Source organism: Prenolepis imparis, unplaced genomic scaffold, assembly GCF_030444845.1.
Source record: "Prenolepis imparis isolate NDT839.2.m4 unplaced genomic scaffold, iyPreImpa1.0 SCAF_6, whole genome shotgun sequence".
NCBI classification, from domain to species: Eukaryota; Metazoa; Arthropoda; class Insecta; order Hymenoptera; family Formicidae; genus Prenolepis; species Prenolepis imparis.
This window is the reverse complement of record NW_028141164.1, coordinates 1-15,287: the sequence shown is the minus strand read 5'-3', so window position 1 is coordinate 15,287 and position 15,287 is coordinate 1. Positions and strand designations below refer to the sequence as shown.

At 29.0% G+C, this 15,287-nt stretch overlaps 3 protein-coding genes across 6 annotated transcripts; 1 reads left to right on the top strand and 2 right to left on the bottom strand.

Moving 5' to 3' along the window:
• Positions 1–65: 65 nt before the first annotated feature.
• On the bottom strand, positions 66–8,407 carry Dnmt1a (DNA methyltransferase 1a). Its single transcript, XM_083040781.1, has 16 exons — positions 8,207–8,407; positions 6,818–7,390; positions 6,331–6,694; positions 5,926–6,249; positions 5,659–5,811; positions 5,035–5,491; positions 4,747–4,940; positions 4,234–4,654; positions 3,744–4,067; positions 3,487–3,638; positions 2,934–3,268; positions 2,743–2,854; positions 2,371–2,520; positions 2,130–2,296; positions 1,704–1,944; positions 66–1,389 (listed from the first exon to the last, which is right to left on the bottom strand). The coding sequence occupies exons 2-16, from the start codon at positions 7,384–7,386 to the stop codon at positions 997–999; spliced, it is 4,356 nt and encodes a 1,451-aa protein (XP_082896907.1). The 5' UTR covers positions 7,387–7,390; positions 8,207–8,407; the 3' UTR covers positions 66–996.
• Positions 8,408–8,647: 240 nt separating this feature from the next.
• On the top strand, positions 8,648–11,024 carry Lrr47 (Leucine-rich repeat 47). Of its 2 annotated transcripts, XM_083040786.1 has the most exons (5): positions 8,648–8,777; positions 9,161–9,423; positions 9,605–10,165; positions 10,283–10,584; positions 10,683–11,024. In XM_083040786.1, exons 2-5 carry the CDS (start codon positions 9,274–9,276, stop codon positions 10,930–10,932), a joined length of 1,263 nt encoding a protein of 420 aa, XP_082896912.1. In that variant the 5' UTR covers positions 8,648–8,777; positions 9,161–9,273; the 3' UTR covers positions 10,933–11,024. The 2 variants fall into 2 exon arrangements, with proteins under 2 accessions (XP_082896912.1, XP_082896911.1); XM_083040785.1 differs by lacking the exon at positions 8,648–8,777 and having other exon boundaries at positions 8,829–9,423.
• Positions 11,025–12,229: 1,205 nt separating this feature from the next.
• On the bottom strand, positions 12,230–15,281 carry LOC145937627 (uncharacterized). Of its 3 annotated transcripts, none has more exons than XM_083040790.1 (6): positions 14,926–15,281; positions 14,694–14,845; positions 13,990–14,142; positions 13,779–13,886; positions 13,201–13,497; positions 12,819–13,084 (listed from the first exon to the last, which is right to left on the bottom strand). In XM_083040790.1, the coding sequence occupies exons 3-6, from the start codon at positions 14,134–14,136 to the stop codon at positions 12,836–12,838; spliced, it is 801 nt and encodes a 266-aa protein (XP_082896916.1). In that variant the 5' UTR covers positions 14,137–14,142; positions 14,694–14,845; positions 14,926–15,281; the 3' UTR covers positions 12,819–12,835. The 3 variants fall into 3 exon arrangements, with proteins under 3 accessions (XP_082896918.1, XP_082896916.1, XP_082896917.1); XM_083040791.1 differs by having other exon boundaries at positions 14,694–14,841; XM_083040792.1 differs by lacking the exon at positions 13,779–13,886 and having other exon boundaries at positions 12,230–13,084.
• Between the last annotated feature and the right edge of the window lie 6 nt (positions 15,282–15,287).

Here is a 15,287-nt window from a genome sequence, read left to right as displayed (position 1 = left end):
GCACATCATTTTAACACAAATAGATTTTAAAATATAAAAATTTATTTTTAGGGAAAAATTATATCAAACGCGTCAGAATTATGTATTTAACATTAAGATTACAGAATTAAATTATATAAATATGTAACAGTTTTAGTTAAATTTAGCTTTACCCCATTTATATTTCAGTAAATTCTGCTGATATTTCATCTCACTTTAATTAATTGTATTAAACTTACAGTTATTTAAGCCACAGCATTAATATACATTAATAATAATAGATCAAATTCATAGAGCTACATTAGATTTTAGTTAAAATGAAAATGATAGTTCTGAGACATCCTGTATTGCGTTACATGTATGTATGATTACATATTTATTAACAAAAAGCTAGAACATAAGATTAATAAAAATTAATATGCAAATATTAACTATAAAACCATTATCATGCAAGTAAAAAAAAAAATTTCTATGTGGGATTTGTATACAATATCGGACTATTATTTTTAATGAGAATAAGTTCATCCAGTACAACATATCCCATTTGTAAATCTATTTCAACATTTTTACATATAAAATCTGCAATTAAAAGTAAACTATAGATTCCCTTTATTCTCTGAAACAACTTATGTGGGTATGAATCTTTTTCTATAAATTAGAATTCTTTTCTTGGATTGTTTGTTCACTACATATTTGTCACATGAACATGTGAATGTGTCTAAGAGTGGGAAAGTGAGTGAAAAATCGTATAACATTTTTATTCTGCACACATATCATTAGAATAAAAGATTTTAGAATAGAGCAATAGCTCAGTCTCGAAAGATTTAAGATTAGAGGGGAATCTACAGTATATTATATATATATATATATGGAACAATATTTTATCCTTATTGATACATATTAAATCATATAGAGTACATAATCAGAGTTACTTAATACTGAGCACTATTTTAAGAGGTACAAGTGGAACCATAATATCCAAGCGCTCCAGCCGACGAGAATTGTTTTCTTCATCTACTATGACGAATACCGTCTATGTCGATTAGTCGCATTTTTGCCTCTATTAGAACTGGTGCTCGCACCATTATTAGTGGCTGGTGTATGGCTGTCAGATATATCATTCGTAACAACTTTGTCATTTTCATCGAGACTCTTTTTCTTTGTCATAGGTGTATTACCACAGCTTTTTGTAAATTCAAATTTCGTATTCGATGAAATCGTTGTGTCACGTACGCACTTTCTTATCTCATGTCCAATTGCAACTCCCAATGGCGGCGGCACCGCATTACCAACCTGTCGATGCTTATCGAGTATCGTACCGTAGAAACGAAACGAATCTGGAAATCCTTGGGATCTTGCGCACTCTCGAACACTCACAACTCGATTTTGCACTGGATGCAAAACGCGGCCCTGGAAATTAATGTTGTAATGTTTGAAATTCGCCTAACTTTGTTGAATTAAAATTATAGTGAATATTAAGCAGAAATCGCACAAAATGCCAAAGTGTCAATTTGTGTGCATTTTAATAAGCTTATGGAAGTCGTGCAATCTCGTACAATATTAGTTGCTTCGGATTACTGTTTTAAAATATATCGCGCTACTAGTCGTATATTTTTTTATCGATAATAATATAACTTTTAAAAATATAAACTTTTTAGTTATTGTATATTCCGGATTAAATTATATATCACTTTCACCGATTTGTATCATTTTCATCAGCATACCTGTTTACCCATCGGTTCTGGATTGGTAATAGTTGTACTGAAAAATCCATCCCATTCGAGTCTTCCATATAAACCTGACCAATGATTATGTCGGTTCCCGGTATGCGGTAAACACCATGGAATTAAAGTATTAAATTGCCTATCGGTAGGATCGCATAGTCTACCAGTACTGCAACTACATACTCCGCGCAATGCACCTGTTGAACTTTTTCCAGCTCTCTTATCATAATGCATGTATTCCCTAAAAAAAAAAGAAAGATTAAAATATTAATCTAAATATGATAATATAATTGACTAAGATTTAGTGAATTAATTATCGTGTATGATCAAAGAAATTTACAAATGTATTATATAGCATAAATTCATAAGAATAATTTAGAGCATAACAAAAAAGAGAGAAAAAGGTATGATATACTTTACACATACAATTTCTTGGAGAAGGTACCATCACTCAATCGAACCGCGATATTCGGTAAATCACGCCAATCAGAACCAGTTGCAGTTGGAATATGAGACATTCGTGCCTCCACAAGCGGAGCCATTTCTTTACACATGTGATCTCGCAGTATCGGCTGATATTGTTTACCTCTCATCTGAAATGAATGAAATCAAGTAAATTCTAACAATCGTTTTCAGAAACGTATCAAAATGTTTTTTCTTTAGTTACCTTTCTCTGGAAATGTGTTAACGATTCACTACCATAAGACATCTCCTCTTTGCTCCAACCATTTTTAATATCTGGTAAATCACACATGGCATCCTTCACAGTGATAGTTCTAAACGGAGCGGAATTTTTCCAAACACAATTAGAGAAATACTGAAAAAAAAAAAAACATTTGATTATCAAAAAGTATTATATAATATAGAAATCATTTCGATATATATTTGTTGCAATGCGCAATCATTTCTACATTTTGGCCTGTGATTGCACTAATTTATCATAAACTAATTACAAAATCGATAATAAAATATATTATTAGCATTATATATTAGTATAGATATCATAAGTATAAAAACAGATATAAATATAAAGAAATACCCTTTTGTTATCCACCACGACATTTACTGAGCAACATCGTTTATTAAACACATGCATTGGTTCTGGATATTTCGGAAGTATCTCTCCAGGTGCAGCGGCTAAAATTATCATTCTAAAAAAAATTGATAAAATTGTTATTAATAAAAAAAATCTGATATCATCGTGAAACATGGTAAGAAAAAGAAACAAACCTTCTTCTTGTTTGTGGTATCCCATAATTACCAGCTTGAAGAATACCAAATGTACATTGATAACCCATACGAACGAGGCACCTTAAAGTTAATTTTAGCACCATATATCTTTTGTAGAACACAAAATTTCGCACATTTTCCATCACGAAAAATTTCGGTCGATAATAGTCACAATAAGATAAACACGAAACGACGAGAGAACTTTTAAATAACGAGTATTGCCGCAAATTAAAGCGATTCATGCCACTGAAACCCTGACAGGGTGGTCCACCACATAAAACTTCAACTTCTCCTTTCTGGGGAAGTTTTTGACCATTATCATCTGTAGAATCGCCCTAAAAAAGAAACATATTTTTAAATTTTATATTTTTAAATTATCTTTAAATTTTATTAAATTTACAAAAAGAGTAATCAAGTATAGTCTCTACTTCTCTCTTTTTTATATAAAATCTTTTATAATTTACAAAGAAAAATGATTAAGAAACATATTTTGATACATTATTTAAGAATTAGATTATGCAAGAATTAGAATATAATATAAAACAAAACTTACATTCATCACTTTTCGCAACAGCGTATTGCAATCCTCTGAGAACACTGTAGTCTTTGGATTATTTAAGCGATATGCATATGCCGCAGGTTCTTCTTTTTCAATTGCCCATAAATTTTCGGCTATCCCGGCTTGTTTCAATCCTTCCGACAATCCTATTAATGCATGAAGACAGTTGTAATAATTATAATATTTAAATATAAGTATATTTAAATACATAGCTTATAAGAAATGTATATGCTTTAACAAAATATATTTACCTCCACAACCAGCAAAAAGATCTAATGTTCTTAATTTTCTTGTTATTACAAAATAATCTATAGGTTTGTCAATAACTGGTTTATTTTCAGTATCCTCTACCTTCTTTGCTTTTGATTTGCCTTTCCCTTTTCCTTTTCCAGGCTTACCTATATTAATAATATTATAGGGTGGCTCATCAAAGGTTTTTTCTTTAGCATTATATGCTTCAGTAAAATAAAATCTGTTTGAACCACCCATAGACCATTCTTCAACAGATTCACTCAGATTTTCAGAATATGCTAGGTAACATTTACCAGCAACTTCGGAGAATTTTACATTGCAAACTATAATGACAGACAAAGCACAAAGATTAATTATTTTAAAAAAGTATAGAATATATGTGTAGATGTTATTATGTATATATTTCTAACTATACAATATTATAAAATGTAAATACACCGACTTGATCAATAATATTAGAAATATGACATCTAAAATGACATAACTTACTCTCATCGCTCCAATAAACCATGTTAAGGTCTGATTGCTCCATTAATGTTACATCTCGATGAGTATTTTCTGGTCTGTACATTTTGTTTATTTTAATATAAATGTCTGAAGACGATACTAGTAAATCAGTTGTACTAGCATAAATTTCGTTTATATAACCAATGTGAAAAGGTTCAGGTGCATCAACATTTGAGAATTTTGCTTTCTCCGATTGAACTTTTCTATAAAACTCTGGATACATATCTTCATCTACAGCTTCTTTCTTTGGTTTTTCAGCTTCTTGAAACACCTGTTTATACTTAAATTTTAAAGCACTTGGGTACAAAAACACTGCACTGCCAACTCTATATTCTTCATCTTTATATTTTACTACTCCATAAATTACTTCCTTACTGCTCTTTTCTTCTGTACGTTCAAATACCTAAGTAGACAAAAATGAGACTTGTTAGAGAATTTCTGTAATTTAGATTTTCGAGACATTAAGAATCCAACTTTTTATTAAACATTTTCTACCTTAGGTGTATTATATTGTTCTAATGCTCTTAGTCGAGCACAAGCGGGACAAAATCGATGACTATTTTCTTTCCGCAGGCATTCCGGATCCGATAATGGAGTTTCAAATCGAGCAGTTTCAGGAGAGTATCTCATTTGATAGAAGAATGTTTTACCATCTATATCTTTTATTTCATCATCTATATCCATATTACCTGTAATATAAAATTATATATTTAATTATGAAAATACAGAAACAAAATATCAAGAAAATTAATAAGTAATTTCGTTTATCTGACTATCTCTTACCTAATTCAGCCCAATTGTCAGACATTTTCTTCTGTACAACAGTTGCTTTTGAACTAACAGATGTAAATGGTACATCGTCACAATCGTTACTTAAAAATAATTCTATAGGATCTGAAGTTTCACCAAGTATGGTATCGGTACCTCTACGTAACCAATTTGCGTGAAACTGTTTTATTCCATGCTTATTCTCCCACATAAACATAATTTTATAAATATGTAAAGGAATTGCCGGATTCCTTGGCTCTACCAAGACATAATCGTTTATCTGAATTCTTTCATTTCCAACTATGACTGATTTATAATATGTTTTTTGTCCATCAACAATTTTATCTTCTTCTTCCCATACTATATCTTTTTTAAGTTCTTTAAAGTCTTTTTTCGGTTTTTTCTCTTCCACTTTTTGATCTTCTAGACTTTCATATTGCTCTTCATTTTCTGGATCAGAATCATCTGCTTCCTACATATATAGAAATGTACTTAATTAAATATTATGATGAAGAGATATAAAAAAAAAGTATAAAAAAATATAATAAATCCATTTTTAAATATGTATTATTTCTATACCACTTTAGTGACAAGTGACTATATTGTAAGATACAAAGCTTAAAAATTTGATTTATATACCTGGATTGCCATATTTGGACATCTTCTCCTGATACACGCTTGCTTACTTCGTCCACTGCCTCCAAATTTCGTCATATCTTTACAAGAAATACAAGTACCACAGTCAGCTTGTTGACAGTTTTCACAAACACCACATCGTTGTCTCTTAGGTCCCTAGCGAAAGAAAAAAATTCTTAATCTTCTATTTTATAATAATAATTCTATTTTATAATTAAGTATAATTAATTATACAATAATTAATAATAAAAATGATAGCAATATACATACTGTCGGTATTTTATCATCATGCTTAACAAGTTGATCAGTGAAAATATTTTCAAACATGTTGTTAACTAAGTTTGTTGTTGTAGCCTTCGTCCAAGCAGACTTCTTAACTTTTTGCTCGCGCCTCGTCCGACGAATTGCTGCTCTCTTACCCAATGTGACGCCAGCGAGATTCGCAAGAGATCGCATACAAGGAGTCGTAATGAGAAGACTATCATCAGCATTGGCAGAATCATCGAACGATGAAACTTGATCGCAAACAAATTGTGCGTGGCGCAATAATGTGTCTTCTGTGAACTTTGTCATACCCTTAGGAGGTACTACAGTCTGCAATAATGAAAGAATAATACAATATGAGTATTGAGAAAGTAAATTAAAATATTAAAATATATGAGGTAATAAACTTACTTGAAGTTTATTTAATAAGTCTTCATAGGTTGGACCAAATTCATCCAGTAAAAATTCTATGACTAATTTGCTCATATATATCTTTTCTTTAACAGCATCCATGAAGGGTGCATATGCTTCAGATGGTTCCATTAGAATATATTCCGCAAATGCAGTATTAAAACCTATCAATGCTAATTCTCCTCCATCAAATCCAGAAACGTACCATTCGTTTATTGGCCCCATGTCTTTTGTTGGTACACCTCCTTCAGGAGAAGGATCTTCTTCGTAAATAGCTTTCATGTATCCAGAAAAATACAACATTACATTTTTCTCTATGAGTCCAGTATCAAAGGCACAGAGATGCCCATTCTTATCATAAACACTAAAAAAAAATCACCTTTCCATTAGTCTGTATAATATCAAAAGATACTTTACATATATATATATATATATATATGTATGTGTGTGTGTGTAAAGTAAATGGTAAAATACACACAAAACTTACCTAAAATAAGTTAATTTATTTTGTGGCCTTTCATCGCTTTCATGTATGAAAGTTTCATCTCCTGTAAATAAACACAGTTTAGGATCTGTTAAAGCTATCTGTTCTTCCATTGCACCATTTGGATGTCCCTGATACAATTTTGTTTCATCATCTAATTTCTGTTTGCAATAATCGCATCGTTCAATTACAGGAAGTGCTTTTTTAACTTGAGACTTTAATTGAGATATTTCTTCATGGTTTTCCATTTTTATTCTTTTCTCTGCATTTTCTTCTTGATCTTGGTTTATTTGTGGATTATGATTTTCCTTATCAAATTCTACTGTATTATTTTTATTTGTTTCTACTTTTGCTTCGTGTTGTCGATCAGAAACTTTTGCCTCATGGTTTGCTTCGGTGTTTAGTTTTTTTCTTTTCGCTGATTGTTTAACAAATAAATCCAATACAGATGGAGTTGCATTAGTGGTCGAGCCACTTGCTTCAATTGGTTCTTCTATATCACCAAATTTCCTGCTACGGGACATTCTTCTATTGTTGGAGTCAGGTTCACCCTCTGGCACAGTAGGTGGCATGATTCTAAGTTTATAAAAAATATTTATTATCACTCCTTGTATTATCAATCTCTAAGTAATTTAATAAATATTATAGACCATAATTTTAGTTTGTAAATGATTTGTTGTGCAAAGATTATATTAACAATACATAATATTAAAAAGAAATGAGATATGAATACATATTATTTGCAAATATTCAGAATAGATGTGCATATAATAGGTCTGGATGTTGAAAATGTAAAGTTACATTAAATAATTCTTCCTTTTTTTTAAGTTAATATATTATTGCAATACGTATTGCTGTACGTATTGATGTATATATATATATATATATATATATATATATATATATATATATATATATATTATTAGACTGGCAAAAACACAGCAATATCAATACATATATCTTTGCGATATGTCACTTTAGAAACACATATTTCTTTGCTTTCTGCATTACATGTAAAAATAAAATGTTTACGGAACTGCAATTGTTCCTCGCATATGGCATCAATTTACTCGCTGTATTGTCACTCGGTAGCGACGAAAAAAAAAAAAAGAAAAAAAGAAAAAAGAAACGCGAGACAAGTGAAGAATCGCGTGACCAGCTGTCGGCTCGTGTATCAACGGTTATAAAAAATTTTTGCGAATTGGGACGCTCGCCTCGCGGTTGACATCGCGATCGATGAAACGTCGCGTCCGATTTTACGGATTACGCGAGAACGCGAGTTGTGTCGCGCGTGATATTTATCAACCTGGAACCTGGCGATTTCATTGAGCGTCAAGCTCGGCGGCAAAGTCGTATATGCGTCTACGGACCGTGTGTCTCGTACATACTTACACAGATTCTTAACGGAGACAAATAATGCCGCCGATATCGCGAGCCTCGATGAATCGCGCGATGGACGACGAAGGTTTCTCACTTTTCACAAAATCACGCGTATATACGCATTCGCTCGCTGTTACGCACTTGTATCCGCCCGTGTGTCACACGCGGTGGCGCTCTATTCTTTACTCCATTCCTTCCCGCCAATGTTCCCAGATAGGATAGAAAGGGGTTTATTCTCCTACCACATTTCCCCTACCCTCCCCGCCCAGCTATGCGCGCTAGTGCGCAGGCCGGGTTTTACGCGCATGCGCGGCAGAGGCGGCGTCAATAAAGTACCTAGCACAGGCGAAAAGAGGTGCCGCTAAAATTTTTCTACAAATTAAACAAACTTTCTTTCTAACTTAACGTTTTTTATACTAACTCCTCTTGCTAGAATCTGTATTGCTTAAATATAAATTATACAATATTAATTATATATAATATGTACAATTTTACCTTCTTCTCTCTGTTTATCTATCTATCGAGCCCGCCAAGATTTTCGCGCGCATTCGGAAACGTGCATCGCATGCATACAAATCTATAGGTGCGTTCCGCTTCACACATTTGCGCGCATTTTCTATAGTAAACGTAACGTGTACTATAGGTAAATGCGCGCATATGCGTGAAACGGAACGTACCCTATGTACGATCGATTATATGCATTTTTTTTTTATAACAAACACACGCTAATATAACATTTGTATAAATTTATATAAATTTTGTATATAAATTTTCTATATTTATTTTACTACTAGTGTGTGTCAGTGACATTATTAATATATGTAGCGTCATAGTTTTTCATGCGATTAAAAACAGTTTACAAATATTGAATAAATAATCGAATGAGTTAAAAAAAATGACTCGATAAACGTGATACTGCATTACTTATATTATTGTGCGTATGTGATACTATTATAATGTCATTAGATTGTACGACTCAATTTAATATGACATGACATCGACGCAGTCAATTCAACTTGATTTGATGATATCTACATAAAACATTACGGAAACAATATAGAAACAGTAAACAATAAACAATGTTGTTACACTGTAATATCGAGATTTATGATAGAACATTGTCGTCGCGTAGAAAATCGCAACGTTCTATATTAGCATACGTTAAGGTTAAGGATGATGTATACTTCCTTTTTTCAACACGATCAAATAAGCAAGGAATTAAGTACAAGGTAATATTTGACATAGATTTAATTATAAATAATTTATCTAGATTTTTCTCTCAAAATTGTATAAGATAAATTAGCTGCAATACTTTGTAATTGTTTTTACAACCTCTCAGAACTGTGCGCAGTTTGCTTCATTCTTGAAGAAACATATGATAAATAAAACAATCTCTTTTTACTTTTTCAGATAAAAAACAACATAAGAAAAGTGTTCACGAAATTTATTAGCAATGGCAAAGTTACAATAAGCTTGACAGAACCCTGTCATGATCTAATCATTCGGAGTGATGCTATTCAGTTGAAAAGCTTTCTTAATGTATTGAAACATATAAATACATGTAATAACCATACGACAAATGGAGATTGCAAAGATATAGATAAATATATTAGCTCTAATACAACTTTCAATTCAAATCAATTTTTTTCGCTGACCAAAGTTGTGGTGAAGAAAAAATCTGAATATCCAATTTTACAAGGATTCCCGAAAATGACCGAACAACTTTTTTTGAGTGGATTAAATAGAAAATCCTTTGATCGACAAATTCTAACATTGCAGAGTTTAAGACTTTTAGATTTATCAAACAATGAAATTTCTTCCTTACCAAAGGAATTGGGCACTTTGCCTCATCTTCAAACTCTTAATTTGTCGCATAATAAACTTGGAAAATCAGTTCAATCTAAATGGACATGGCTACAGCAAGTTGCACTTAAGAGCAATTTATATGTCCTAGATATTAGTGATAATTTGGTAAGTTATGTGTGTGTGTGTGTGTATTATAATATCATAAGATTAACTGATAAAATCAATTTTATTTATAAAAGATTTAATTTTCTACAACTATTATTAATAATTTATTATTTATAGTTAACTGAATTACCAATACAAATTGGACAGCTAAGAGCTTTAAAAGAGTTGAAAGTTCGTCACAACATGTTAACACAATTACCACAAAATATTGGAACTTTGAATAAATTGGAATTTTTGGATGTGGCGGCGAACAATTTAGGGTTCTTACCAGCAATGATTCAATATTTGACTTTGTCAACTATAGATATTTCTGGGAATTTATTTTTACAGAGTTTTGATGTTATAGTTAATAATAAGGGTATTTCAGACATACTGCCAAGTCTTGTTGAATGGTCAGCCAAACAAATCCTAAAATCCAGGTTTTCATTGTTTCTACTTTTTTCTATTTATTGTATATGTATATAATTTGATGCTCGAAATATATAATATATGAATAATAATTTTTATATTTTTGCAGACTAACATACGACGCAAGTTTAATACCATATACATTAGTCCGATATTTAGACGAAGGCAAATATTGCTTCTCCTGTAAAAATGTCTGTTTTTATTTTTATTCAAGGCTTTATTCGGACTTCCGTCAATATGAATATACTATTAAAATGTTATGTCCAAGCAATCGTCTTATCAAATATGAATATTACTTCTGTTCTATACAATGTTATAATAACTCGTATAGGTTGTTTTTTGAATTCATTGGCATGTAGTCACATTTATACTCAAATATATTATTGATAATTTGATATTAATATTGATATTTATATAAAAACTGAATATATGATTATAATTAATATTATTTATATATATCTTTTTATATAAAGTAAAATGCCATTTATTTTGCACTAATGTTGGCACAATATAAATGATAAAAATATAAACTTAATCTAATATATCAAATAACTATTTTTTTTACAACTTTTTTGAATCATTAAAACTATAGAACAAGTATTTAAGAATTATTTAAGAAGTATTTAAGAAATTTATTACTAATGACAAAGTTATAATGTGGTTGACAAAATTTTGTCAATCTAATGTCAATATCAGCCCAACCAATGTGCTTTTTATTTATCACATTCTTTGAGCAATAATTTGTGTATAATCATTAAAATTAAAATCTTAAAATTAATCCATTTGCAATAAGATTATAATATATATATATATAATACGTTTCATATAAACATTTTTTTGTCTATAAAAATATCTATATATTGTATATCTTTAAATAATTACCATATTTTGAGATTAATTTCATTATTAATCTATCGTTTTTAAGAATTGAATTGAAGATTATCAAATATCAAAATTTGTATCTATTTAAAAAGAAGTTTAAACTATTTCTATTATATTATAATTATAAGAAACAAATTTTTTCATCCGAACATAATGCATATGATAAACTTTGAATAAAATATCTTCAAATATAAAGGCAAACAAATTTTGATTTAATTCTTTCTACACAATTAAAACAATGCAAAATTAAAATAAAAAATGCAATATTTTACTTTATTATACTTACTGATTTAATTGTATTACCATCTAAATATGTTGTGTGCCAAAGTGACTGTCTTTATAAAATCCAGATATCTGTAAGTTAAAAATTACTAGAATTAAATTCATTAACAGTAATATTTTCTCTGCATAATTCTTGTATAAGGACTAATTTTATGTAAATAAAGTATGTTACCGTTTTAAAGAACTAAACTTTAGATTTTAGTTCTTGTTTTTAAGTTTATATACACTCTCATAATTAGCTACACTTGACTAGAATTTTCTCAAATTATTACATATCTAACTTTCTCAGTGGCTTATATAGTACAGAATAAAAAGGATTAAAAGTTAATCTAGACTAATATAACAATTTATAAACACACTCATATAAATCAGATATATACATACATATAAAATTATAACAGCTTTTTTTATATCATGTATTTTATTATGTGCAACTTTATATTTTTTATTATATGATTTATTTTATCAAAAAAGACAATGACCATCTTTAAATACATATAATACCCTCTCATATATCAAGTATAACAACATAATGACTCAAGAAAAGATTGCTGTAGTATATCCTTTTTGAAAAAAAAAATATATATATAGATTTTTTTTTTAGAAATATATGATAAATTTTATTGCCACAAAAAGTTAGGTCCTTTTATTATGTTCCATGTTTACAATTTTGTTATAAGGAAGGTTATTAGTATACTATCATTAAAACTATGAAACATATGTAATGAAGCTTGCAGCTTACTAAATAATGCTGTGGGAAATGTCGTTATTTTGCTATCTTATAATCCAATGTTTTTGTTGATTTTGATAATATAACTATACAATAATTTTGATATCTAAATAATATTATTTGCCAAATTACTTTTATTGATACACATTATTTTAACTTGATAAATATGTCTCTGGGATTATCCACAATTCACAATCTTGCATGCTTATATCCTAATGAGTTTATGTAAATATACATCTCTTAACTTATTACCAGTCTCAGTAATTTATTGGATCATTGAATCAAGAGAAGATGAGTATTGTCTTTATATTATATTCTATATATATATAATTTTTTTCAATAAATATATATATATATATATATATATATTATATTGTATTTTTTTCTCTCTTTACGAATTTAAAAAAATCATCACTCGTTTCCTCAAGAAAATGTTCTTGCGGTATTGTTTTTTTCTTCTTACCAATACGTGATACAGTAAAATCTATGTCTTTAAATTTTTTTTTATCTATTCCCATTTGTAAAGGGTGAACAAAGATATCAGAATCTTCACAAAGAGGAACTGATTCCACTTGGCCATCATCATTGTCTGTTATGTTTGTGTCGGTCACTTCATGCTGATGTAAATATTTTTTTTACAATTGTGTTATAATATATAACACTGTTATATTTTATATATATACATATATATATATATATATATATATATATATATGTTTATTTATATACTTACTAAAGCTTCCGATTTGTCTTCTTTTCTTGCAGAGATTTTACTGCTTGGATTAATTAGATTTTCTAATGAAAGTTGATTCAATTTTACAAGACCCATAATTGCAGCATTTTTACGCAGTTTATGATTGTGTTTCATAAGTCTATCGGTTAAATTCTCAGGTTGACTTCCAGAACATACTACAGTATTATGATCAGAAGTTTTCTGAGATATTTCCTTCTCAGAGTTGGTTATATTCTCAAGATGTTTCATATAAGTCCTCTCCCAATGTTTATTTGAAAGGTCACGCCCGCCATTTACCTGTACAATATTAACTGTTTATATTATTTAACTTTTATAAATTCTTAGAAGATATATAATTGTTTCAAATATAAAAAGTGCACACTTTTATTTTCAACTAAATATCTTTGCTAAGCTAAAAGTAAACTAAAAGTGAACTATTTTTTTATCTTAAAATACTAATTAGATGCTATTATTGCCATTTAAAATATTAAATATCTATTGATAATAAAATGAAAATATTAAATATCTATAAATTAATAACCTAATTATGTTTTTAAAAGATGAGAATATTAACTCACCTCTTTAATAGCGGCAGAAATGGCATGTTTGTCAAAAGTATGCTTAACTTTAATATTTACAAAATTATCAACAACATTGTCACTATCATTATCCGAGTCTTCCATTAACTAGAATTAAATAAATAAATAAAAATATTTTTTTTTTTATAAAACTGAATGTAAAACAAAATTAAATATTCTCTTGCATATCTAGCTTTATATATTAACGTACATGTAGGTTTCGTGGTTTCTTTACTCTTCTTTCATTCATCTTTCGATCTTTTGCAGCTTGACTTAATCCTGATAGTCGATAGAACTTGGCACTATTCTCTACATAATCAAGCGATGTTGCCTTTTTAATATTCTCACGTAAATTCATTTTAATCTGTAATATATAGATAATAGATTTAAATACATATGCATACATATAATACCTTCATAAGATTGGATTAAATAATGAATTTTTAATATATTTAAGATTAAAGAAAAACTACTTTATTATATGTGTATATATATATAAATTTCTGCTCTTTTTACATTAACATCTGAGAATTTGAAATAAAACCTTATTTTTTAATAGAAGCAAAAAAATAGCATATATATACAAAACTGTTTTATAAATTCTTAAATTTTCAATCTTTATCAACTATATCTTTGTCTTTTTATAAAAAATTTAACTTATATTTTTCACATAGATTATATATAGAAAAAATAAAAAATTACAGATATTGTATACATAAACTGTGTTATATATATATTGTTTAGAGTATATAAATGAATATAATATAACCTTAATTCATGCGAGAAATAATTTCAACATTATTAATTATTATTAATTAAAAAGAGGAATTCATATATATTTTATGTTTATTTCTGTTCAAAATAGCCTTGTTCGTACGAGGAGGGAAAATTAAATTGTTTATCCTCCTGACTTACCTTTTCTAATTGAACAGAATCTGATAAAATGCATTCTTATATCATCGACTTCTCAACTTTTTACTCCCTTCGTATTTTTAATACTTTCTGATATCTTCACAAATTGTTTCTCTTCGATTTAGTGACAATTGATAAAATAGTAAAAGTTCTGCCTGTACGAGAAAAATAAGTTGATCAAGTTCTCCGATGTATTTGAAAAGAAAAAGAAATAAAAACACTTTTAGGTACATACCCGTTTATAAACGTTTATAAACACGTCCGCTTTCGTCGACAGACGACACCGAACTCTTTCGCTTTCACAATTTGACGAGTCACAGTCAGATAATATCGTATAAATTGATACCGCACTTTCAAAATATTTATCGAATGCGCAGAATCAGCGTATTTATATATAACACGCTGATGAAATCACAATTGAAACTCCAAGTTATAGACGTTCTGCTGTTGCTACGTGGATCCACTCTCCTTGTATTTGTATGTTTTCTTATCTCTTCACAAAGATACAAAATGTCACGAGAGATATTGAAGTTTCTTAAACATCTATCGCAGTAAATATCTGCAAAATGTAGACTTTCTTCTCATCAGTTTGGATGA